We start from the raw sequence: 26830 nt of genomic DNA, 5'->3' as shown, positions 1-26830 counted from the left end.
GAGACCCACTGATAGAAGCACAACATTTCAGGAAGGTTTGTGAGTGGTGGAGATGGGATCCCCGGAAAAACTTTTCTTCTTTTGACAAAAGGGCAAGAAGGTCTTGGTGAGAATGATAGCTTGTTTTGGTTTTTTTCCTCTCTCAGTTGCTGTGTTTTAACTATTGCTTCTCATTTTCCAGGTATGTGGGAAACCTTCCAAGAATATTTGACTACTCACCCTTAGATCCAACACAAGATTTCAACACACAGATGTAAGTGCCAGATTTTTTTAAAAAGTGTTCTGTCCAATATTCATAGTGGTTATCTCCAGGTTGCAGAATTAAAAGCAATTCTTCATTTTCTGTTTTATAAAAGTGTTCTAAAAGGAGCGTGTGTTACTTTTATAAGAAGAAAGAAATTCACAAATTTATTTATAAAGCATTAAGAAAAATTTGAAAACAATCAATTTGAAGCAGGATCAAATAAATAAGTTATTTGTGAGGAATCTAGAAAAAATGCTCCACCTAAAAGCAGCTGTATTTATTGAAATTCACAGATAATTTTGATGTCTCTACGGGAGAACAACAATGACCTTTTGTTTTTGTTTCTGTGTCCTGGCCAGGACTAAATTAGGACATGGCCTTCTCTCAGGCCAGTATTCAAAGCCTCCAGTGAAATCTGAGCTCATTGAACAGGTGATGAAGGAGGAGCACAAGGTATGTGTCTGAGCGCTTGCTGTACTGATACACAGGTAGGCGGGACCTTCACCAGCTGGAGTGATTTGGCAAATGGTAGCTATAAATTTAGCAAGCAGTGGAGGGTGCCTATCTGTGTGCTCTTGAGAGTAGCCAGGGCCAGAGTTTCTGGTTGCTTCTTGGATTAGGTGTGTGATCATCATTGATTGTCCTCCGTAACAGTGCTCTCTATAGAAAAGAGCAGAGATAGAAGGAATACATCTTACAAAGAAACGTGCATTTTCCCCTTGGTAGCACAATTTTGGCCCTTCTAGTGTCTTTCTTCTCCAAGTCTCACTTTATTAAAGTTTCTCAAGAGGTTGGTTGTTAACAAACAATATACAGATTCCTCAGCCCCTCCCTAGAAGTGAGGGTTCGGAATTTCTGGGGAACTGGGCAGGCCTGGTTTTTGGTAAGCTGGGTGGTTTTTAAACACAGCCAAGTAGAATGAGTGTGAGAGCAAGAATGAAAGTAACACCTTCTTGTTCATAATGAAGCCAGCTGGTGACAGTGGAGTAAATAAAGATGTTATGAAGAGAGTATACAGAGGCAGGGGCCAGAGCTGGGGGGAAGAAGAGCTGGTTGTGGACAGGGTGGAGAGGGAAACATATCTGCATGGTGAGCCCAGGAGACCAGAGCAGTGTGGGGGCAGGAAGAACTTAAGTCCTCAAGTTGCATTGCTTTGCATCATTGCTAGATCTCAAGGTCCTTTGCCACAGAGACTGGAGGACTCTCGTGTGGGATGTGGTGGAGGAGGGGGATTGGGTGTAGGGCTGGAACGTGGGTAATCCAGGCTTCCTCAACCTCTGAGCACCTGTGAAACTTTGGAGAGGTGATTGTGGAAAAAAAAACTCAGCCCACAATTTTGCTGTGATGCCGTCTGCCTGGGGTTCTCCCCCAGGCTGTGTCACCTCTTGGGTAGCTCTGCAGTGGCAGAGCCCACCTCCCTGGTGGAGGCGAAGGAAACAGGACTGGGATTCAGGATCCTGGCTTCCTTTCTCACTTCTTCCAGGAGCTATGCGACCGTGGCAGGTCATGTCACCTTCCAGTCCCAATTGTCAGAAATAAATAACATCTGTGTGTGTTACATGGTTTTTGTTGTGCTTTTGGGATATCTTCATTTAAGAAAATGCGAAATGAAGAATCATCAATTTAGTGATGTTTGGAAATAAAATTTAGTTTTATTTAGTATTACAATGCCAATGTCCTCTTTATGTTAGAGGACAAAAGTAATTCTTATGAGCAAGGCACATTATTTATTCAGTCTACAAATAACAACTGAATGGGGCCCTTGTCTCTCTCACCCCATTGGGTTCAGGGCTGTTGTGCAGCAGCTCTAGACCTCCCACTGTCTGAAGTTTGGGCGTGGTAACCACTGTTCTGTCTTCACTGAGGTGTGTAACCTGGCAGCACTTGGGCCATATCTGGCCTGCAAGTGTGTTTCACTTGGTCCACACTTATCTGAATTTTCAGCTTCTCTTAACGACTCAATCTCTGGTAGTCCCAGGCCCACAATGGCAGCTGGAGCCCAGGCCCCAGCTGGCCCTAGTCCCATAGTGACTTCTCACCTGACGGACTCTGGAAATTGGGGTTTGTGACTTTTGATCTTGATGACTTGTGAAATCCTTTCAGCTCTGAGGTGCCATGATCTAGTGGTCTTGGAGAGAAGATCCTCATTGTGATGAGTGTACCCAGTGAGGTGGGAAACAAGCGGGTCTTTGGTTCAGGTGTCAGTAAGGTTCCTTTAACACTTAAATAGAGCTCGAATTGACCCTGATTTTCTTTGTGGCCCTGGTGACCTCCACTTCAATTTGTTTCTATAATGGAAAATAATTTATAGCAAGTATCTCCATTCCCCTTGACAGTGGAGGAAGTTATTTTCTAAGGCATCAGGACTTTCACTGGCATTTGGTTCCAAAGGAACCAATTTGTGGTAATCTTCCTGCTCTCAGGTGTAGGGATCCCTTTGGTCCTGTCTCACATCTCTGGTGTTATGACTTGTAGATGAGCCTGAAATGCCCCAAGAGAGGAAAGAAGATCCACAGAAGCAGAGAAGGGGATAGATTCTGAGGGGGGCAAAGGGGGGGAGACAGCATGGAAGAGGGGTCTGAGCCATGTGGCAGAAATGCCTTTTTAAATCTATTCCGAAGAAAAAATTATTTTACCATAAGGACATAGGCTCTAGAATTGCAACTTAATTCAAAATCACTAAGATGTGGAATCAACCCAAGTGCCCATCAACTGGTGAATGGGTTGATAAACTGGTATATGTATGCCATCGTTACTCAGCCATAAAAAGATGGAGACTTTATATATTTTGTATTAACCTAGACGGAGTTTGAGAACGTTCTACCTAGTAAAGTATCACGAGAATGGAAAAGCAAGTATCCAGTGTAGTCAATACTAATATGAAATCAGTAAATTACCAAATATACTCCTACACAAGAGAAAAACACAAACTCAAGTTGCAGGAAGGGAGGAGGAGGAAGGAGAACTGGCGAGCTCTCACCTAAAAAGGTATATGGCACACCTCCTGGTGAGGTGCACAACTAGGAGTTTAACAGCTGCAACAATGTAACCCAATTGTCTATACCCTCAGACTAAACTGAAATGAAAAAAACAAAAAACAAAAACAACCCCAAAACTTTCTAGAAGCTGTAGTTGTAGAGTTTTCTGTTCTATAACTATAACAAGGCTCATCTGAAACTTGGTATCTTGTTGTTTAAGCTTCTGGTCCTTCTGGAGATTGCAACCTTAAAATACCTAAATTAGACATACAGCATTGGGCACACAGGCCAATTAAATAAATAAAATATAGGGTGGTGCCTGTGGCTCAAAGGAGTGGGGTGCCAGCCCCATATACTGGAGCTGGCTGGTTCAAACCTGGCCCCCAGCCAAAAAGAACTGCAAAAAATAAAATAAATAAAATAAAATAAAGTAAAATATAAAAGCAAAAAAAAAAAAAATGCCTTTTTACAGGGCTGCCACCACCAATGACATGAATAACCAGCACCACACGATGCTTGCCAAGGGCCCTGTTCTTCCTGTATGTTCACTGTGGAAACTGAAGCACAGAAGTTGTGCCTAAAGTTACAAAACCAGTGAGTGGCAGACCCCGGAATTACAGCCCACCCCTGTGGCTCCTGCGATTATGCCCTGGACCACTATGCCATCTATCCTACTTTTGTCCCGGGACTTGTTTCAGGCTCCTGGCACCTCAGGGTGTGGATGGTGGTGGAGGACGCCATGGGTGACTGTTGAAAATTGTGGAATTGCCAGGTATCCTAGTCATGTGGGTTTCTTACCTGTATCTTATGTCTTCTAGAATATTACTCTTTGGTATTAATTAAATTGGTCTGCTATTGACTAAGGTGAAATCTAGCTTTTAATATAGATATGCATGCTCAATAAACATTGTCATCTATAAAAAGACTTGCAGTATTGGTTTGGGAACTGACATTTTTACTTAAATTTGTTGAATTGGTTTTTAAGAATAAAGCACATGCAATAGGTAATACTTAACTGAGAGGATTATTTTTTTCTTCAAAAAATGTATTCCTGATATTTAGGCATTCTGAGGCAGTGCTTTCAAATAAGCTAAATACTCTGTAACATATTTCTCCTTTCAAAGGTAACATGTTTTAAATAGCTTTGTATCCCAAACATTCTGTTTTTCTCAACAATTTATTTGAGATAATAATCTTTGACACATAATTGCTGGTTTCAACTTTTTATCAGGATGAGATAATCAGTGTTCTGCTTTGAGGTGATATAGTTTTAGCTTTGAACTTAAGAGCTTTATTTTTCCTTAACCTCTGTCTTCCTAGGTTGGGCAAATGTAACATTTGTATTAGATCATTCACCTTTTAAAATATGAGTAACATGGGCGGCGCCTGTGGCTCAAGGAGTAGGGCGCCGGTCCCATATGCCGGAGGTGGCGGGTTCAAACCCAGCCCCGGCCAAAAAAAAAAAAAAAAAAAAAATATGAGTAACATGGCTTGGCACCCGTAGCACAATGGTTACAGCGCCAGCCATGTACATCGAGGGTGGCAGGTTCAAACCTGGCCCAGACCAGCTAAACAACAATGGCAACCGCAACAAAAAATAGCTGGGCATTGTGGTGGGCACCTGTAGTCCCAGCTACTTGGGAGGCTGAGGCAAGAAAATCCCTTAAGACCAAGAGTTTGAGGTTGCTGTGAGCTGTGAAACCAGGGCACTCTACCAAGGGTGACATAGTGAGACTGTGTCTCTAAAAAAAAGAAAAAAAAGTAACAGTTTGGGAACGCCCCCCTCCTCCTAGTTTAGGAGATTTGGGGTTTGGGTGTAGGTTAGAAACTACTGGTTTAAGGTTAAAAGATGAAATTAACAGATGCCATGTATGTTTTTAGGGATAGTGGAGATGGATCTACCTTTTACTCCTCTAGTCTTCTAAGTATCTATGTAAGCATTGTTCTAATGTGGTGTTTTTCTATTTTTTTAATCTAATGGCATACTTGAACCTATAGTTAAACTTCCACAGCACACTTAAATTACGTTGATTAAAAACAAGAGTAAAGAAAAAGAATATACCTATTGTGCTTTGAACTTCTTTCAAAAATAATTAATGATCTTCAGAAATTTTCGCGGCACCCCTAAGATCCTCTCATGGCACAGAGTGACGATCACTGCTGTAATGTTATAAAGTCTCAGTCTTGCTTCTTGCTTATTAATTAAAGCATTAGGCTTAGGGGACTAGGAGTGGACAGTATCTGGCTGCCTGCAGGGTGCACTGTGTTAAATAGAAAGTTCTGTGTAAGCATTTCGGAGTGATACTGAACACTATATTCATGTATTCGTCTCTCTAATTTTAGCTGATCTGTTTTGCAATTGCTGATGGAGAAAGTAAGTACAGTATCGTATTAAGAAGACAGGTTCCTGGGTGGTTGCTATTTTGGAGACTCCCTGGATCTCCCTCTTATAAAGTTGGTGGATGAGCCATGGCTTCAGGTGTCCAGGAGCCAGCTTTCAAGTGAACACTTGTGCTCCCTGAAGACAGCTGTTAGTTGATTTTGGTCTCTGCCTCTCATCTTGTGATGTATGTGGCCCATAGGGGACACTTAGGTGACACCACTGACCCATTGCTAAGTAGGAATTCATTGGTTTTTGTTTTGGATTTTTGTTTTAAGGGAACAGCCTTATCTAGAGCCTAACCTTTTTTTTTCTGTTAAAGGAAAAATTATTTAAATCTGCAAGTGTACATAAAGTAGAGAGCGAAGTGTATCGATTGCTGCATGCCTATTGTGTGACTTCACTGAGCACCATTCTGCCAGCGGGGTTCCATCACCCCCTAACTCAGCTCTTCCTTCCCTTTCTGTCTTCTCTTTGCCTTTCCTCCCCTTCTTCTCCTTTTCTTCCCCACAGTATTTTAATACAACATCCAAACATCCTCCTTTTATCTGTAAATATTTAGTTGTGCACCTGTAACTTCAATACTTTCTTTTTTCACTTAACATAAATATTGTGTTTAAAGTTATTTGAAGTGTTAAAAGCACACCAACAAAATTAGCAACCATTCCTTACTATTATCTAATACCAAGCCTATATTCATATTTTTTTCCTATGGTATCAAAGATACCTTTCTGAAGTCCTTTCTTTTTGCAAGCTATTGATTTATTGAAGGAGCTGGATCATTTTGCCCTAACATTGCTCTAAAGATTGCTTCCTTAAGCTGTTGTTTGACTTGTGTTTTGTGTAGGGTACTGTTAGATCTGGAGGCTTGATTACATTCAGAATTAACTTTTTTTTTTTTTTTATTGTTGGGGATTTCTTGAGGGTACACAGAACCAGGTTACATTGATTGCTTTTGTCAGATAAGGACCCTCCTGTAGTTGTGTCTCACCCCCAAAAGGTCTACCATACCCCTTGACTCCCACCCCCTCTCTCCTTCCCTTTCTTAGCTCTCCCCATCCCCACCCCTCACCGTGTGCTAGGACCTTAGTTGTCCTCATATCAGAATTAAATACATAGGATTCTTGTTTCTCCATTCTTGTGATGCTTTACTAAGAATAATGTGTTCCACATCCGTCCAGGTTATACAAAAGATGTAACGTCTCCATCATTTTTAGTGGCTGAATAGTATTCCATGGTATACATATACCATAGCTTGTTAATCCATTCTGTAGAGCTCGACTTTAATGTCTAGATGAGATGTGAACATGGCCTTAAGTAAGACCTCCCCTGTGAAATTCAAGATGAAATGGTGTGGGGCACGGGCAGGCAGATGGAGCCAGCTGGCAATCAGGCATTGTGTGTGGAGTAGTCCAAGTTTTAGCTAAAATGCTCCAACCCAGCTGTGAATCTCAGGTCTGGAGTATGGAGTGGAAGAGAAAGACTTTTCAAATAACTTCTGAATGATCAACAATTCTCAAGCAATAGCTTGACTATTGAACAAAGTAAGGCAATTCAGGGAACACAAAGACATGAAATTGGTACTAAAGGGGCAGAGGTGAGGAAGGGGAATGAAGGAGACGGGGCCAAAGTGCTTTTGCAGGGCTGGGTTTGTGGTGTTTGTTGCTGTGGTTTCTACTGAGACTTCTCCACACCATGACAGAGAACAGCAGCCACCTTGTTAGAACTTACTGACTTGTTAAACTTTGCAAAGTAGCTGCTTTCTGTGCTGTGTGCTGGGGACTGGCAGCCAGACCAAGCCAGAATCACAGCTTGTAAGAAGTAACACCGTTGACAGCAGGCAGTGAAGGCATGCTTACATGAATCCAGGGGTCCTCAAACTGCGGCCCGCCGGCCACATGAGGCAGTGTGATTGTATTTGTTCCCGTTTTGTTTTTTTACTTCAAAGTAAGATATGTGCAGGGTGCATAGGAATTTGTTCATAGTTTTTTTTTTTTAAACTATAGTCCGGCCCTCCAATGGTCTGAGGGACAGTGAACTGACCCCCTGTTTAAAAAGTTTGAGGACCCCTGCAGGTGAAAAGATTTATTCCTGGTGGTGCCTCCATACTGTGAGAATGGAGAATTAATTGTGAGTCTGGCCTCTGGTGTTGTCCCAGAGGCATGTGGGTGAGAAGGCTTACCCAGACTCTGAACCATGATGACTTTTCTTTTGGGCAACTCGTAGGATGGACTCAGGGGCATCAGAGATGATGTGTAGGCACATGTGGACCAGAAACAGCATTAGGACTCTGGAGAGAGGGAGTGGAGAGATTTTTCTAGCTGTCTGACCCTGTACCACTTACTTAACACCCCCTTGCCTCAGTTTCCTCATCTGTCAACTGGAGATAATCATCACTGCCTCATTGGGTTGGGTGATTTTAGCAAAATACATTAAGAATTGTTCCTGACACCATGTAAGTATTCCAAGTACCTGAATTGTGTCTAACATTTTACAGCACTCAGTAAATACCTGTTGCATCCGTGCACAGATGTGAGCCATGACACGCAGCTGAGATATTGTGTTCGCAGGCTTGTGTCATGGGTCATATATAGATATGCGTCAGCATTGTGAGTGAAGAAAGTTACAACTGCTACAGAGTTTTTACGAGGTGCATAGTAAAATTAATTGTCAGGTACAAATTGCCTGGCCCTGTCAGCATACCTGAAGCCACATATGTGTAACCTGGTCATCTATATACAGGTTTTGCATGCGCAGATGCCCAAATGCTGCCATTTTAGAGAATTCCCCAGGAGCCATGGGCACTGTTTCAGGTGGTCTATAGCATTCCCCAAAATTTGCTATAAGCATCTGTGTGTTTCTCATTACCTCTGTTGTCTGTAGGCTCCTGGAGGGCAGAATCCCTGGTATGGTCTGCATGAAGCAGGTAGTCAGTGAATACCAGGTGACTAGACCAGACATGCTTTCAGCAACACAGGAAAATTCCTGAATTTTTACTAGAAAACATTGCTTAGGACATGAGCACTGGAGAGATGTTATACATAGAGCTGCCACTTGGCCTCAGGGGGATAGATAAAAGCTCTTTGTCACACCCTGTTGCATCTGACTCTGCAAACCTGCCGAGGCTCCCAAGGCCAGAGGCATTGACCTGGATACCCATGAGGAGTCAGAGGTGTGAGACTGGCCTCCACCTGCTAAGGCTGCCGAGATGGGCCAGAGGCAGGCTGGACTTCACAGTAGAAGGAGGTTTGTGCTTCTGAGGAGAGGGTTGTAGCCTGGGGGCTGAGCAAGGGGAGGTTCTATGGAAACGTGAGGGGCATTAGCCATAGTATTTGCAGAGAGGACATGAATTCGGCTTACTGACAAGGTGAGGTTTGTTTTGCTGAGCCCTGCTGTATACTTCAGGGCCCAGTTTTTTTTTTGCTGCAAACAGGCTGGAGGAATGGAGTCTGAGCCAGACCTGGAGTCCATTGAGGATCTGCTGTGTTAGCTGCATGAGAGTCCTTAAGACCACTTTGAATGGAAAGACCTACCTGGCACTTCTCTGCCAGTATCTTTCCAGGGTTATCATGTTAACAACGATCTGAGCTTGGAGGGAGCAGGAAGCAGCTTTATTAGGTCCTCACCTCTATCATGAAAAGTGGTACGGATCTTTCCACTGCAACGGATCTCCTACATTTCCAGTGATTTCTTGTAGATTACCAGCATTACAAAGTCCAGTTCACATCAAAGCCACTTTATTTTATTTTTTAGTTTAATTTAATTTAATTTTTTTTTTTTGATTCAGAGTCTCACTTGGTCACCCTGGGTTGAATGCTGTGGAATCATTGTAAATCACAGCAACCTCGAACTCCTTGCTTAGGCTAAGTATCAAGCTCCTGAGCTCAGGCAGTCCACCGTCTCAGCCTCTCAGAGTACCAGGACTATAGGTGTGAGGCCCAAAGCCACTTAATGCTTCTCGCTTTTTCCAAGCTCACGAGTCTCAGAAAACAGTGTTGTAAAGGGTTAGCATGGGTGTCCTGCTTTTTTTTTTTTGCAGTTTTTGGCTGGGGCTGGGTTTAAACCCGCCACCTCCAGCATGTGGGGCCGGCGCCCTACTCCTTTGAGTCACAGGCGCCGCCTTGCTTTTTTTTTTTTTTTTTTTTAATCCATGCTCCACCTCTTTGCTTCCTTCCACATTCTGACTCCTCCCCTCAAGGGCCAGGGGATGGGGAGGTGAGAGAAATGGACTGGTTCTTAGCTGACCCGTGCTGTCAGGGGCTGCCAGGTGTTCTCTAACAGGCTGTGGATTACAAGTTCTTGAGAGTTGCCTGCTCCCCGCGCCCCACCTGCTGCCCCATACCTTGGCCAGCGGCCTCTGTAACCTCTACGCTCCCCAGCCTGGGTTCCTGGCTGCACAGCCCACCTTCCCTGCAGGGTCCTTCAGGCCTGCTGCCTGCTCGGCCCACCCTGTCCTCCCTGCAGCTGCAGCTGGTCTCCTTCTGCTTCTCCAGGTGTGGGGCAACCCTCACCCCCTGCCATCCCTGGCAACTCTAGAGCCCTGGTCTAGAAAGAGTGTGGCGGGGTCCGGTGGGAGCAGCTCGGAGGTTCCCTGGGCTGTGCTCTGGCTTCGCCCGGTCTCCCCTGTCCTGGGTGCCGGTTCCCTTGGCTGAGCTCTGGCTTCCCGGGGTCTCCCCTGTCCTGGGTGCCGGTTGCCTGGGCTGTGCTCTGGCTTCCCTGGGTCTCCCCTGTACTGGGTGCCGGTTCCCTGGGCTGTGCTCTGGCTTCCCGGGGTCTCCCCTGTCCTGGGTGCCGGTTCCCTTGGCTGAGCTCTGGCTTCCCGGGGTCTCCCCTGTCCTGGGTGCCGGATCCCTGGGCTGTGCTCTGGCTTCCCGGGGTCTCCCCTGTCCTGGGCGCCGGTTCCCTGGGCTGTGCTCTGGCTTCCCGGGATCTCCCCTGTCCTGGGTGCCGGTTCCCTTGGCTGAGCTCTGGCTTCCCGGGGTCTCCCCTATCCTGGGTGCCGGTTCCCTGGGCTGTGCTCTGGCTTCCCGGGGTCTCCCCTGTCCTGGGTGCCGGTTCCCTTGGCTGAGCTCTGGCTTCCCGGGGTCTCCCCTGTCCTGGGTGCCGGTTCGCTGGGCTGTGCTCTGGCTTCCCGTGGTCTCCCCTGTACTCGGTGACCTCCAGAGGTAGGAAAGGGGACATGCTGCTGGCTCTCCTAACCTGTACCTCCTTTCAGGGCACCTCTAGTTGACTCTGACAAGGGCTGTGGCATTTGCCCACATGTAGCCAGTCCTGTGAAGGCGGGTCTAGTGCCTATCTTTAAAAAGTGAGGTGTCTACCACTCATTGTTCTTAGTCTCAAATCCCCAGGAACAGTTTCCAGGAAGAGTCCGTCCTTATGGGTATTTACCTTCTTTGGGCTTCAATTTTATCAGCCCCAAAATGGGGTTTTGTGGTAAGCTTTGCTCTACTGGCTGCCTGGGGCTGTTAACACGTATGAAAGTATTGTAAACCGGTTTTATTTTTGTACTTCAGCCTCAGCAAAATGGGATCTCTCCACGCATGTTTAAGGCCTTCGTAAGCAAGAGCCACCCGGAGTTCTCCTCCAATAGACAACAAGATGCGCAGGAATTTTTCCTGCACCTGGTGAATCTAGTGGAGGTGAGTGAGTCTTCCCCGGGGCTCAGAGGGCTACACGGAGAGTGCCCAGCCGCTCCGTGCTGTCCACGGCGGCTGGACCAGGGTGGCCACCCTGCTGTTTTCTTATCCCCATCATCTCCCCACTGAAGCCACTTCACAGCTGGCTTCTGGAAGCACGTCAGTCCCCTTGCTGTGACTGCCCCTCATACGGCTTTCCAGGCACCTGTGCCTCTTTCTGGGCTCCTTTTAATCTGTGTGTGTTAGTGGAGTGTCTCTTAGTCATTTCAAACTTTTTGTGTGTGTGTGTGTGTGTGTGTGTCTCTGTGACAGAGAGCCCTGTGTGGTGTGAGGTGTCCTCCTGCTGTTGCTGGGGTGAGGTGTCCTCCTGCTGTTGCTGGGAGATGGTTGCTCTGCCCCCAGCACCATCCAACCACATTAAATGCTGTGGTTTTTTAAAACTGCATGAAAATTTCTGAATAAATGCATTTCCCCCCCATATATATATATTTTTTATTTTTTATTTCTTTTTTTTTGAGACAGAGTCTTACTCTGTCCCTCTGGGTAGAGTGCTATGTCGTCATAGCTCACAGCAACCTCAAACTCTTGGGCTTGGGCAATCCTCCTGCCTCAGCCTCCTGAGTAGCTGGGACTACAGGCACCCACCATAAAGCCTGGCTAGTTTTTCTATTTTTAGTAGAGATGGAGTCTTGCTCTTTCTCAGGGTGGTCTTGAACTTCTGAGCTCAGCTAAGAAGTTGGCCTCCCAGAGTGCTAGGATTACAGGTGGGAGACACTACTTGGCCAATATATATATATATTTTTTGAAAAGACAAGTCTTACTTTATCGCCCTCGGTAGAGTGCATCACAGCTCACAGCAACCTCCAACTCCTGAGTCTAGGCGATTCTCTTGCCTCAGCTTCCTGAGTAGCTGGGACTACAGGTGCCTACCATAACGCCCAGCTGTTTTTTTTTTTTTTTTTTTTTTTTAAGACAGAGCCTCAACTGGCTATTTTTTTGTTGCAGTTTGGCCGGGGCTGGGTTTGAACCCACCACCCTTGGTGTATGGGGCCTGCGCCCTACCCACTGAGCCCCAGGCTGCCCATTTTTTTTTTTTTTATTACAACAGTGTTCTTTGTGGAAAAGATAGAAAACACAGAGGAGAAAATCCAACTCCTTCACAATACCAAACCCCACAAACACCAGTGTGCACATATCGGCACCTGTATCCTGTGACTGCCCCGGTCACAGGGGCACTCCCTGTGTGCCGTCTTGTAACCAGCATTTTCACTTACCCTGTTGTGAATACTTGGTTGCATCAATATATCTGCTAACATGGTGTGACTGCTTTTGTATTCGTGTTTAATTCATATGAAAGAATTTGTACAATTGTATCATACCTACCCTTATTTTCCAGAGTAGTCCTTCATTTTCTCCCCTTTTCTTGCATTTTTCTCCTTCCCCTCCTTTCTTCTCATTCTGTCAATGTCAGTCCCTCGCCCATGACTTGTAATAGAATGGTATTATAATACTAATTCACACAGTGAATTATATTTTATTTAACCAATCCTCCATTTTTGGACTGTAGATAAATTCCCATGTTTTGCTGTTCAAGTACTCTGGTGAACTGTTGTGCCCAGAGGAAAGCCAGATCTTGACACCAGATTAATAGTTGATTCCATGCTAGTTTTTAAGGGCCTAGTATTCATACATTTACTAACCTGATGTAATCTAACCTTCAGAGGAACCGCATCGGCTCAGAAAACCCAAGTGATGTTTTTCGCTTTTTGGTGGAAGAACGTATTCAATGCTGTCAGACCAGAAAAGTCCGCTATACCGAGAGGGTAGATTACCTGATGCAGTTGCCTGTGGCCATGGAGGCAGCGACCAACAAGGGTAACAATTTCAGTATGGGAAATGAACAACGTGTGTCTTCATGTGGGAAAATCCCTCCTGTTAGGGAGAATACCATCTTGTCACTGAGAAGTGTATCAGGAGCAGACCCAGCCAAGATGATGTCTGCTTTGAACATCTATTTATATATTTTCCTTAGTCCCCACATAGCTTTCTTTTGAGAAGAATCGAATGCACCACAGATTTTTTGGAGGTTTTATGGATGGAACCTACTTCATAGCCTGTAAGTTTGGACAACTAGTTGGTTTGAAGTCAGCATAATTTTTGGGAAATTACTGGTAATGTTATACATAGAAGATTCTTTTTCTATTTTTTTTTTTTTTTTTGTGGTTTTTGGCCAGGGCTGGGTTTGAACCCACCACCTCCAGCATATGGGACCAGCGTCCTATCCCTTTGAGCCACAGGCGCCGCCCAGATTCTTTTTCTATTTTTTGAGACAGTCTCACTATGTCACCTTTGGTAGAGTGCCATGGCGTCACAGCTCACAATAACCTCGAACTCTTGGGCTTGAGTGATTCTCTTGCTTCAGCCTTCCAAGTAGCTGGGACTGCAGACACCCACCATAGCGCCTGGCTATTTTTTTTTGTTGCAGTTGTCATTGTTGTTTAGCTGGCCTGGGCGCCAGCCTCGGTGCATGTGGCTGGCGCTCTAACCACTGTGCTACAGGCGCCAAGCCTGTGTAGAAGATTCTTTAACAGTATCATTCATAAGTTGTGCTATAAAGTCCAAGGGAAATGATCAGAACTGCACTTTTCAAAGTTTAACATGTGAGCAGAGGTCTCTTGAAATACTCCAGTTTTGGCAACTGAGTATTTAAGACCCCTTTCCTGGGAGATAAATTGTGGCAAGGCTCTTTGTAGGAGCAAAGCCCCATAGAAAGGTCTCTGGACTTTGGAAGAGAGGAGGAAGCAGAGATACGGCAGCCATGTTGGGTTTTCAGGGTAAGGTTCTTTTTCCTTCTGTCTGTCCAATCTAGCTCTTCCCAGGCAGACCAGACAAATGGTAGTTCTTTTAAGCAGGAAAAGGATAGAAGCAGGAAAAGAATAGATTTCTCATCTCCTTGAACTGGACATTTTATAAAGTTTAACAGCTTCCTGGGTAGCCTTTTTCCCTCTTTTTCTGGAGTGGTAGGTTGATTTATTATGCCAACTAGAGAGTGATGATTATGCTGATTTTAAGAGGAAAAGATTTCCATTTTCTGTAAGCTCATATAGCTTTTTTTTGAGGCAGTCTCGCTTTGTTGTCCTGGCTAGCGTGCCATGGTGTCATAGCTCACAGCAACCTCAAACTCTTGGGCTGAAGCGATCTTCTTGCCTCAGTTTTTCATTTTTAGTAGAGATGTGGTGTCATTCTTGCTCAGGCTGGCCTCAAACTCATGAGTTCAGGCAAACCACCTGCCTCAGCCTCCCAGAGTGCTGAGGTTATAGGCAAGAGCCACCACACCCAGCTCATATAGCTTTTGACCAGTTTTTAAATTCTTATCTATTATCAAAGGCAGAAATAGGCAGTAGGGCTCTGTGGTTTGTTTCCTTTTTAGAATTAAGCTCAATTGTTGTATCTGGCCTACTTTGGGGTGGTGGCTTACATGTTCTGCTCAGTGCTAAGATCTTCTCTGACTCACTATTTATAATTTATGAATGGTAACTATTTTTTTTCAGAAAGGATATTTATAAATTGATCTCTGACGATTATTGAGAATACCTGATGTTAGCACCCTAGATATAAGCACATCATAAACTGATGTGGACTGAGGAATGAATTTTAAAAGCATACTCAGATATATACAGGGAAACACTTATTGCATAAGTGTACTTACAGACTAATAAGTCAGGAATGATTTTGAGGTGATTGGGAGAAATACAAAATAAATAACCAGAAAGACCACTTAATAGCTATATAAAATTTTCACTACAGGTTAATTTCCAGGGACAAATCTGCTGACTCTTGACAGATTCATGGCCCACTCATTAGTTTTTTCCCTTGGTATTTAATTGTTTGAGCAGGGATAGTAAAGAGAAGTTGGTAGCCCTGATATCTGAGGTGTTGGGGAACCTCAACAGGTTGCTCTGCTGTGTTGGTTAGTTATGAGATTTGTAACGGTGGATAACTGCAGTCTGATATTTATCCTCCTCCTTGGCCCCACACTGTAGGGGACCTATGATCTCTAATCATAGCTACTGGTGGAACCAAATCAGAAAATGTGTAACCCTGGGTCTGACCTGACAAGGAGCTCAATGGTAGATCTTTTTGCTTTTATCTATTCCATCCCCCTCCTTGATTGTTTTCTTTTAAAGCAGCTTAAAGTTAACAGGAATGTTTTTGTTACTAGCGTGTATATGTGTCTGATCATTGGCAAACCTTGATCTCTTTACATGTTTTAGCCTCATCTGTAGGGAAGCAGAGGGAGAGCTGGTCAGGGTTTTAAGTTTCAGCTTTATCAGTGATTGGCTGGTTTTGACCTTGGCCCTCAGTTCATTCAGCAAAGCAGCAAAGGATCTGGGAAGAGGTGAGCCCTTGGATCTCTTTTAGGTATAAAATTCTCTGAAGTGATGAAGGCTTTGTGTTTGGAGGATGGCGTTTGAATAATCCTGGGCTTGACCTTTGGACAAATGAAAAACCAAGTTCACTTGCATGTATGTTGGCTCATGGTCTGACCCTCTTACCCAGGCTCCCAGTTCCTCCTGCCAGTCTCAGAGGGGAATAGGCAAAAGCATGTGAATGGCTCAGCATCGCCTGTCAGTGCTATTGTAAAGACAGCCTGAGAACAGATTTTTAGCAGGTTACCCAGCTGTGTAAAGGGAAACAAGTAAGCAAACCTGGCCCAGCCCAGAAGGCTTCAGGGAGGACTGTCCAAAAAGGATGTTTTTCATTTCAGAAGAGTGATCCCAATGTTGTTTCATTTGTCTTTTACTCAGATGAACTGATCGCCTACGAATTGACGAGAAGGGAGGCAGAAGCAAACAGAAGACCCCCTCCTGAGTTGGTTCGAGCCAAGATACCATTTAGTGCCTGCCTTCAGGCCTTTTCTGAACCAGAAAATGTTGATGATTTCTGGAGCAGCGCCCTACAGGCAAAGTCTGCAGGCGTGAAGTAAGCGTGTATGTGTATGTGCTGGCAATAATGTGAGAAGGGGCTTTTGAGAAGTGGTGGTGGGGGTCGGGGAGGGAGATCAGGAATTATGAGTCTGTGCATGCATGTTCATGTGTGGTGGGGTGGGAGTATGATTCACATACCCTGACTGCCATTGACTTCACTGTGAGACCTGTCCAAAACAGTAGGCTTATGATTTATGTTATGTGCTAGGGAGGGGATGTCTGTTTTTGAAATGCAAGACTGTGGTTTACCTCTGTTGGGAATTTCTCTTTTCCTTTTCCTCTTTTTCTGTCTGTCTTCTTTTGTCAGGAGTGTACAGTCAAGAAATACTCCTTACCCCAAAATAGTAAGAGTGATATTATTAATGAAGAAATTACAGAGATTCTTAAGGCAGGCTTCAGTCTTTAAACTCGCTGTGATGTATTTTAGTTCCATCATAACGATCTGGCCTAGAACTTGGTTGACTGCTCCTAGTTGGAGACTAGGAGCCTTGGGGCATCTCAAAGTGGACACACAGGTCCCTGAGCATGGCTCAGATGAGCTTCCAGGGTTTAGTTAGGAGATGCCTTGTATTTGCCTTGTGAGGCTGGTTGTCAGGTCCATAACATTTTTTTTTTCTCTACTTGATGCCTTAGTGATTTGTTCAGTCAAGACACTTGATATTGTCGCATTAAAAAGAAGTGCTTATAGTGGCATAAAATGAAGAGATGTCTGAAAGTTTGGCTCTGGGAATTTCCCTACTTTTAGATATTCTTTGCCTTGAGGATTGCTCAAGAGTTTGAGGTTGCTGTGATATGACACCATGGCACTCTACCCAGGGTGACAGATTAGGACTCTGTCTCCAAAAAAAAAAAAATAATAATAATAATAATTTATTTCAAATGCTAATAAAAGCCACTTTTTCTTAAAATAATTTTGAAAAGCTCCATATCCAAAGAAAGATTAATAGTAGTTTATTCAGGTGCCAGTTGTCCATTGTTCGGTAAGTTTTCATTCAAGGACTGCTCAGTTGGGGTATGTGAGTGTTTATGTGTTGTGTTTGTGCCTGTGTGTACATGTGTATGTCTGTGTAGATATTAGTTGGTGAGCTGAAGTATTAAATGTGAGAGTTACACTTCACTGCAAGTTGGAGATGTTTTTGGGTAATTAGAAATCTACCCTCTGTAACAGTGGTGGAAGCAATTTCTTTAACCATTGACGATGGATTGGAGCTTCCTCAAACATTTAGCCTTCTCTCTTTGTGTTTTGTGTTTTGGGAAGTGGGAAGTGATTTGGGGTCCCAGAAGCCTAGGAAGCCCCCAGTGTCAGGCAGGAACTGTGGAGTGGGGGGTGTCTTCATTTGCCTTTCCTATAGCTGTCCCTTTCTGCTCTTCAGAAAGAGGACTGGTCTCTATGGCTATGACATACTCTGTGGGCCTGCCTTTCTCTGTGTGTGCCCTGCCAGGAAAGAGCCTTCTCAACCCTTGGAAAGGCCCATCTTTAAAGTGGAGCTGGGAGGTGTTAGTAGCTTTCCACAGACAGATTCTCTGAGCCCAAGACTAGTGGTCAGGAATCTGGATTCTTTTCCTGTGTTCACTTCCCACCTTGTCTTCTGTCCTGCAAAGTTACCACCTCCCGTCCTTTCATCTGTAATGGAGGAATGGTGCTTGCTGACCTGAATTCTCCTCCTATGCTACAGAAAGAATATTTAGTTGTGAGCGGTGCTAACATAACTATCAGGAATCCTTGGGGAGGGGTTTCTGTTTTCCTTAGTCCTTCAAAGGAGATTAATGTGCTTTTTTGCCTTTTTCTCTATATACACACCCACTCTTGTATACTTTTTATATGCATGAAAAGATTTATGCTGAGTGACTCACAATAGTTAGTAGGTGAAAACGGTCCGTGTGGGAAAGAAAAAAGCAATATTAAAGGTAATAAAGAAACTAGCATTTATTGTACGTTTATTATTGCTAGGGCATGTGTTTATACACTTGCATTAATTGTCATATTTAATCTTAGTAGTGTGAGGCAGGTACCATGATTTTCTCATTTTACATGGCAGACGTGAGATTCGTTCAGGCCTGATAGAGCTCACGGTTAAACCTCTCACTGTTGTGTGGGACCCAAACTCTTTGTCGTGATTGTTTATGCTGACATCCTGTGGGTCTTGGCTGCTCCTCATCATGGTTTATCACGTTTCAAATATTATCTTGGAGAAACCAGTACAGGGGATTTCTAAAAGATCTCTTATTTTCATTTCTAGCACTGCAGATTGCAACACAGCCTATATTTTGTTGATTTGGGGACTTGAACTTTTCTTTTGTTAGATCTAGAGCTTAAAAGACCAGGAGGAGGCAAAAAGTATCATAATGATGTTGGCGTATCTTGGATCAGTATGTGCCTGACACAAAGACTCTTTCATTAAATGATCCTCTGCAGACTGTGTCTGGGAAGAATATTAGTGTTTTGAAACACTCAGCAAATGTTATTGTTCACTTAGTGTATGCTAGGTACTGTGTGGAATAGGACCTATTTCCTGCCTTTGAGCAGCTCAGAGATTAAGAGTTGATGGGGAGTTTTTTACTTAGCTGTTAATCATTATAAAGAGAAAAGCATGGTGTGGTTCCAGACTACAGACAGGGGTCCTCAAACTTTTTAAACAGGGGGCCAGTTCACTGTCCCTCAGACCGTTGGAGGGCCAGACTATAGTTTAAAAAAAAAAACTGTGAACAAATTCCTATGCATACTGCACATATCTTATTATGAAGTAAAAAAACAAAACGGGAACAAATACAATCACACCGCCTCATGTGGCCCACGGGCCGTAGTTTGAGGACCCCTGCAACAGATGGGCAGTGTTTGAACTCAGTTTTGACCTTATTGGTATGTGACCTTTGCCAAGGGATCTTACCTCCATAAGTCCCTGTTTCCTTTTCTGTAAACTGGGGATAATAATAATACTTTCTTTATAGGGTTGAATGAAGGATTAAGTAAGATAACCCACATAAAGGGCTTCGCACAGTCCCTGGCACAGAGTATATACAAGGTGATGCAAGTGTTGTATCTTTATCTTTTCTCCTTGTTTTTGGCCTTATATTACATAATTTGAGTGTGGTCAATTATTTTTGACATATTTAGTGGAAAGGGTAGAACTGTCTTTTCTTCTGATTTGCCAGGTTTTCAATACAATAGACAATTTTAATGCCAAGGAGAGGTACAGTTTACAGTTAATCTTAATCAAGTCTTCATGATACTTTTGCTTTAATTATACTTAGTGACAAATTGATACGTTTTAAGTAATGTTAATAGGTTCTTACAGACAATGCAATGATTTTGTAGACTCTATTCTAAGCCCTTTATATGTCTCCACTCATTTACTTCTCCTAACAACTCTTTGAAGTAAATTTGCTACGAGTCTGTCTAGCCCTTTTTGAATAACTTACATTCTAATACGCTTTATTAAAAATGTATAGCTTTCAAGAAAAATTTTAGTTCTGGGGTTAATTTTAGCAATAAATGAGTGAGCAGAGCATAATTTATAACTTTGCTGGATTTAAGTAACAAACTTGATTCTCTCAAACTACAATAAATAAATACAGGGCATTACTTTTGAGATGGATTTGAACAGATGTATATTGAGCCATTTAGTACATGTAGATAAGCTATAGAGGTTACAAAGATGAATAAAGAATATTAATCCAACAGGGCAAATAAAATGTGGTCACCATCTGAACCTGCTTTCTGGTACTCTCAGGTGGGTAGCTACCCATAACCAAGTGGTTATGTTACCCCCACTCCAACCTTGAGTCCCTCCACTATTCCTTCCACAGTGTCACCATTTGAGACTTCACCCAATCCTGACCACAGAGCACCTCCAAAAGTCTCAGGGCTCCCGAATTATATTTCGGAAAAGATCGATTTACCAATGACTTTCACTGTTATGTATTTTCCAGGTTTTAAGTTTGACAAGGAGGTCAAAAAGGTAACATTTTACACCAGTTGAAAATATCATAATACCAGATGGAGTTTGTTATTTTTGGTGCAGCTGAGGACTTGGCAACATTTAGATCAGAATGATGTTTATTATGGCTTTTCAGAAGATAGGAAAACCTAATTAGAGATAATATATAATTTCTGGAGAGTAAGCCAGGATAATAGGCTGGTGAGGCTCCTATCTGATAGGAAGATAAAGCTCCTGTTTTCTTTATGTTATTATTGCCTTTGTATTATTATTGAAGGGAGGATTTAGTAAGATAAGCCACATGATGTGCCTCCTGTCCTTTGTATCATTGCCTTTACCTTTTTGCCAACCTTGTGATGAAGAATTTGAGATAAAGAAATTTTAAATAACTTGCCTGAGGTGAAATACAGGTTGGTGACAGAACAAGTCAGTGTCCAGGGCTTCACAGACACTAGTTCTTCCCTGACAAAATAGTCCCCCTATTTCCTTCGGTAAACACAGTGCTTTCTAGGGTGGCAAGTGGTTTCTTCACATCATTTCACGACCGCACTGTAGCCCTCACAGGTGGATAATTATTGGTAAATCCTTATTGTAGATTGGAAAACAGAGCCTCTGGGAGGGTCTGGGATTTGCCTGGATTTACAGTGAATGAAGTGATGTGTCCAAGACCTTTTTGACTCTTTTTTTTGTTTGTTTGTTTTTTTGTCCAAATCTCTGTACAATGACATCTCTGCTACACTAGGGGGCAGCAGTGCACTTGCAATTGTTTTCTGAATTCTGGGCGCAAGCCTGCTAAATAGGAGGCAAAGTGGGCTCTGGGGGAAGGGTGTTCCACAATCTTTTATTTTCAAAGTTGCCTGTGATACCTGTCAACAGCTTGCTTTCTTTTTTTATAAATATGTACCATACTCACATTGACAATCAAGTAGAGATGAATGTTAAAAAGAAGATGATAAACCTGGAGTGAATGAGCAAAAATAAGCATGCATTTGGTATACAGGTTGAAAAGTCTGTGCATAAAACTGTCAAATCCAATTCCAGGCAATTCAGTCTTTCTGTAAGTTTTCAGAGAACTTAAGATGTTGCTTGTAAGTAATTAATATTAAACGTAAAGACTCAGATTTAGGTATTTTGGGTACTTCCCGTATATGTGTATGTATACATGCACACACACACATGTATGTTATGGGGTGTCTGAAGTACCAGTTAACCATGGACTTAGGAGCAGGAGTATTTTAATGATAGTGGTTCTGTGGGAGAGTGAAGGAGGGGGTGTTTCAGAATCACTTGGGAAGTTTTCCCGAACCCTACATGTAGAAGCATAAGGCATTCATGCCCATAAACACAAATTCTAATAAGGATTTTTAGAAAAGTAAATGGTTGACCAGCCTGAGTAAGAGTAAGACCATGTTTCTACTAAAAGTAGAAAAACCACTGGGCATGGTGACAGGTGCCTGTAGTCTCAACTACTTGGGAGGCTGAGACAAGAGATCATGTTGGCCCAGGAGTTTGAGGTTTCTGTGAGCTATGATGCCATGACACTCTACTCAGGGTGACAGAGTGGGACTCTGTCTCAAAAAAAAAACAAAAAAAGGAAAAAATGTTTGGAATGTATTTTCAGAGATGTAAAATGCCACAGCAAAGTATAAGTACTGATTTTGAAATGACCCCAAAGTCTTTCCCAAGGCACAACATTCTCCCACGTTAGACATTTTCTTCCAGTGACGAGGCCAGGACGACTGCCGAGTGAGAGAGTGAGTGTCCGTCCATCCTGGGCATGTCTGTGTGTGGATGCTCCCCCTCATCAGTTCAGTCACTGGGACAGCCAGGTGTGCCTTGGACAAAGCTTGTGATGCTTCATAAACTGTGCTGACAATTCTTATTGCCTTGTGTCATTGATATATCCCCTTGTGTTTCCCAGAACATCTCGCTTTGCCTCATTCCCTGAGTACTTGGTAGTGCAGATAAAGAAGTTCACTTTTGGTCTTGACTGGGTTCCCAAAAAATTTGGTAGGTATCTTTTGCATGCTTTTGCTTTCAAATTAGCTATTTAAAAAACATGGCATGTGAAAGAGCCCGTGTAGTTGGCTGCCACCAACAGTTCCATTTCACTTTTTTCCATCCTTCTCACCTTTCCAGTCATATACTCTTTCCAATCAGAGTATATGATAAGTGCCCACGATAAAAATTACCACCTGCTAACCCACCCCTTCAGTCATGGGTTCTGAAATGATTGGATTCTAGCAGTGAAAATAGAATCCTTACACTGTTGATTAAACAGTTCTTCCCCAACTTTACCACACATATAAAACCTGGGATCTTGGTAAAATGCAGATGCCAATTCAGCAGGTCTGAGATGAGCCTGAGTGTCTCTGTTCCTAACAAGTTCCCATGTGTTGCTGCTGCTGCTGCTGGTGCCGCTGGCCCAAACCATGGTTTGAGTGGCAGGTGATTGAGGACCTTGTCTCCTTTGCTTCCGAGGCAGGCAGGTGTGGCTAATGACACTCACTTAAATCATACAACTTTTATTAATAGTAAAATAGAAGTAGTCAGTTGCATTGAACAATCAAAAAAGGAATGTGATTTTTTGGTCTTATTTGGGCTTTCTTCTTGTTGATTTTAAAGGCCCTGGACCATTGTTTGAGGTTAATTTTCCTGTACCAACATTTGAACACATATTTTATTATTGCAGTACTAAATCTTGACAGATTATCACAGTGCATAAAAACCCTACTCTACCACAGTGATCTAATATGAAGGATGTTATGAGGTGGTCTCAGGGGTGTGGAAGAATGTACAGTTTCTTAAACAAGTACCTCAGGCTGGTCACCAGTCTTTTGATGTTTCTTTGTGTTTGAGCATGTAAGAATAAAAAAAAAAAAAAAAAAAACCACAACTCAAGTCTTATAGTGGTTAACTAAGCACTTACTTGTCTGAAGGGAATAAGTAAAAAGGATGTATAGTTGGCTTGAGTGATTGGGGCACCTATTTGCCAGATGAAATTGTGCTGGCCTGTCACTGATTCTGGAGGAGCCCCTCCCTTCCCTGGGGGATAGTTTTGGAAGGAGGGAAGAGGCAGAGGTCAGGATGGTGATCACTCAGCTTTCCTTCCACCGACCTGACAAGTACCTGAGAGAGAAAACTCTCTTATTCTAAAGGCCTCAAACTACTTGGGAAACAGTTTTCTTATTTTTCTTTGTCCTTGAAATTTCTGTAAAAGACCAAAATTTTGAATCAGGTGTCATTGACTTGCTGAATTAAAAGGAGCCTTAAATTTTTTTTTTAACAAAGTCTTTTTTTTTTCTCTTGAGGAACAGTTGTATTGATTTTGTTGTTCAGACTTTTGCATTGGCTGCCTCCTGAAATTTGGATTTTTGTTTTTAAACTAAACTTTGTTTTTTGGGATGTTCGTTTTAAAATAGGATGGGATATAGGTACCTGGCACCATAACTGATTTGGGAGATGGTATTTTCAGGTTTTGTTTGCTAACCCAAATGACACCTCCTGTACCAACATTTGAACACATATTTTATTATTTCATCTGAATATGTGCAGTACTAAATCTTGACATATTATCACACTGATACATCTTGAGTAAGTCAACACAATAGCGACTGAGCCACGGAGTTAAAAAAAAAAAATGTACTCCAAAGGCTAATACAGTTGATGCCTTGGCACTCTACCCAGGGCAACAGAGTGAAGACTCTTGTCTCAAAACAACAACAACCCCCCCCCCACCAATCCCTCCCCCCAACCCCCCCCCCAAAGACTAACACAGTTGAGATTTGATTAATTTCTTTAAAACTTCATTCTTTATTTAATTATTTAATACCTTAGTTAGAATATTCACAGTATGTGTCATGATCTGAGAAAAGGCAGAGAGGTTGGGAATCAAATGGCTCATAGGACAGTGGAAGGCGGGGCTGGGCACAAGAAGCACGTTATGGCTCAGTGTCTGTAGCATAGTGCTTACGGTGCCAGCCACATACACTGAGTCTGGCAGGTTCGAACCTGGCCCGGGCCAGCTATAACAATGACAACTGCAACAAAAAATAGCTGGGCGTTGTGGCAGGCACTTGTAATCCCAGCTACTTGGGAGGCTGAGGCAAGAGAATCAACTTAAGGCCAAGAGTTTGAGGTTGCTGTGAACCGTGATGCCATAGCACTCTGCTGAGGGTGACATAGACTCTGTCTCAAAAAAAAAAAAATAAAATAAAATAAAGAAGCACGTTACTACCTATCTTGGTGTTGCTTGTTTTGGAGAAAGACACAGATTAGGAAGACATTTCTTGACCATAATAATCAGAATAGCACAAACATGATGCTCAAGTTCATGAGTTGATGCTCAAGGAGGTGACAGGGAGCCCCGGGAGCTGTGTCAGACTTACAGGGCACCACTGTGAGAGGGAAAGATGAGCTCCAGAGATTGCTGCTGTAGGAGAACGTGCTGCTGTATTCTGTCTTTCAAAATACCATGGACATCTGGATTTTCAAATTAAACCTTCTGAATTAAAGACTGGAATTGATTGCCAACATTTTGAAACATAAAACAGAAGGTGTCTAGGCCACAAATTGTCTGTGGGCTGCTGATATGTGACCTCCGGCTTAGCCAGTTTGTTCTCACTCTTGTGAAATCCTGCTGCCTGCTATATTTTCCCCAAGTTTTGCATTAGCATCTAATTAGTCTTGATGAATTTGCTGGTCCAGTGTTGTATTCCAGGGAACTGAAAAGCACCCCTTAGCTTTGCCTAGACGCATGTGTTTTGGAGTTAGTAGTGCTGGTTTATGCTGAGGTGATTGTGGGTTTTTGGAGAGTCCAGTGAATACAATCTCTCTCATTTTGCAGATGTTTCTATTGACATGCCAGACCTACTTGATATCAACCATCTCCGAGCCAGGGGGTTACAGCCAGGAGAGGAGGAACTTCCAGACATCAGCCCCCCCATAGTCATTCCTGATGACTCAAAAGGTACTGTCTCCTGTCCACCTGCCTCTGTAGGAAGAGTCACTTTTTACTACCAGTCTTTTGCTGCCACCATCACCCATCAGGGGGTCCCTTGTCTCTCTTCCCAGGATTATAACCTACTATAGACACAGAAGGGAGGCATGGCTACAACTGTAAACTTAAATGTCGTAAGAGGCACAGACCCATTTTGAGTAGTTGAAATGGATGGTTTTTAGGTTATGTTGCTTCTGGTCTTGACTCCCTCCCTCCCATTCTCTACTTCCCCGAAATGGGAGGAGAAGCATGTGTTTACCCCCTGTTGGGAAAAGAAAGAGTGTGTTTTCAGTAGGTTCTTAGTCCAGGGAGCCGAGTCATTCTGGGGAGTACCTTTGGACAATCCTTAGGGGCAAGTCAATAGTGTGTGTTGGTTTTAAAAATCTCAATGTCATCTCACCTCCACAGCTCTGTTGCTGCTTCACAGCAAGGGAAATGTTTGAGTTTATCTTTCATCCCATGACCCCTAAATTGGTTGTTCAGAATACATAACTCTTCAAAGGAAAAGGACATGCAAAAGAATAATTGTGTCAGAAAAATTTATTCTGATGAGATCAATTTTATTCTGGCTTTGTTTGCTCACCTGTTTACTGTTCATGTTCCTAATGAGTTAATTAGGTAACTTTATTAGTAACAGTAGAGCACTCTGGGCCCCTTTGTCAGAGGTTTTCCATCAGTTGAGCAGTGTGTGTTGATGAACATGGCCAGGTGCAAAAAAAGAGTAAAGCGAGTGTGGGAGGAGCAGGATAAGATTCAGACAGGCATCTGTGCTCTGTTCTCTATGCTAAATTACAGAGACGGGGTGGAGAAGGGACTTCCTGGGTCACATAGTATAGGTAGTTCATTAAAGGGGTTAAAGCAAGAAGAGGTCAATATGAGCATCAGAAATACAAGAGGGTTTATTAGTTCTGGCTTTCTCTGATGGTCATACTAGAATTCTTGGTTTGTAATTATACTAAGTTCTTAGAAATATAAGGAGAGATTATTTAGTTCATTAAGATAATTATCAGAACATTATGTTTTATCTCATCTAAATGGCTAAAACTTGTTATTTGCTCTCATTACCGTAATGACTTCATGTTTGCAGGGTGGGTGGTCTGTGGCAGGTAATGGGCTGAGGACCGCATGGGGGTTCCCTGTGGGGTGTGGGGAGTGTAATCTGGGAATGTCCTGGATGGAAAGTTTTTCTTTCTCTAAATCTCTCTGACGTGGTTTGGTCTCATTTTCTGTCCTCTCCCTTAATTTCCAGATCGCCTGATGAACCAATTGATAGACCGTATGTATCTCTTAAAATGTTTCCTTGTCCTACTGTTGTCATTAGCCTGACACATTTGTCTGTGAGAGTTCAGTAAAGAGGCATTGTCCTGTATGTGTGTACATGTAGCAAGTCAAGTATGCAGCAATGTAAACCAGTGACACGCTGATTAGTTGAGCATGTGGCTCAGGGTGGTGACCGTCAGCATGAGAGCCAACAGGCCTTATGTTGGAATTTTGGCTGTAACATTTTTGACTATGAGACCAGAGTAATTTACTTACCTTCCCTGCACCTCCGGTTTCTTGATTTCCTTCCTCTCTGGACACAAGAGCAGTCACCTTTTCTGCTCCTGATGTCAGACATATGATGAAGACACACAACTTCCTAGGACGTGGTAGTTTGATGGGATTGT

The 26830-nt window shown here is 43.1% G+C and overlaps 1 protein-coding gene across 4 annotated transcripts in view; it reads left to right on the top strand.

Annotated features, from left to right (window-relative positions):
• The window catches only part of USP13 (ubiquitin specific peptidase 13), a 180004-nt gene that overhangs the window by 112154 nt on the left and 41020 nt on the right, over window positions 1–26830 (top strand). For all 4 annotated transcript variants that reach the window (XM_053564766.1, XM_053564767.1, XM_053564770.1 and 1 more), the window contains 8 exons: window positions 182–253; window positions 604–697; window positions 11116–11241; window positions 12960–13113; window positions 16047–16221; window positions 22086–22174; window positions 25011–25133; window positions 26413–26439. In XM_053564766.1, the coding sequence (XP_053420741.1) occupies window positions 182–253; window positions 604–697; window positions 11116–11241; window positions 12960–13113; window positions 16047–16221; window positions 22086–22174; window positions 25011–25133; window positions 26413–26439 (860 nt within the window). The remainder of the gene's footprint in view (window positions 1–181; window positions 254–603; window positions 698–11115; window positions 11242–12959; window positions 13114–16046; window positions 16222–22085; window positions 22175–25010; window positions 25134–26412; window positions 26440–26830) is intronic.

This window comes from Nycticebus coucang, chromosome 16 (genome assembly GCF_027406575.1).
Source record: "Nycticebus coucang isolate mNycCou1 chromosome 16, mNycCou1.pri, whole genome shotgun sequence".
Taxonomy (NCBI): Eukaryota; Metazoa; Chordata; class Mammalia; order Primates; family Lorisidae; genus Nycticebus; species Nycticebus coucang.
Note: the sequence above shows the minus strand (reverse complement) of the source record. Positions and strands in the feature narration are given on the sequence as shown.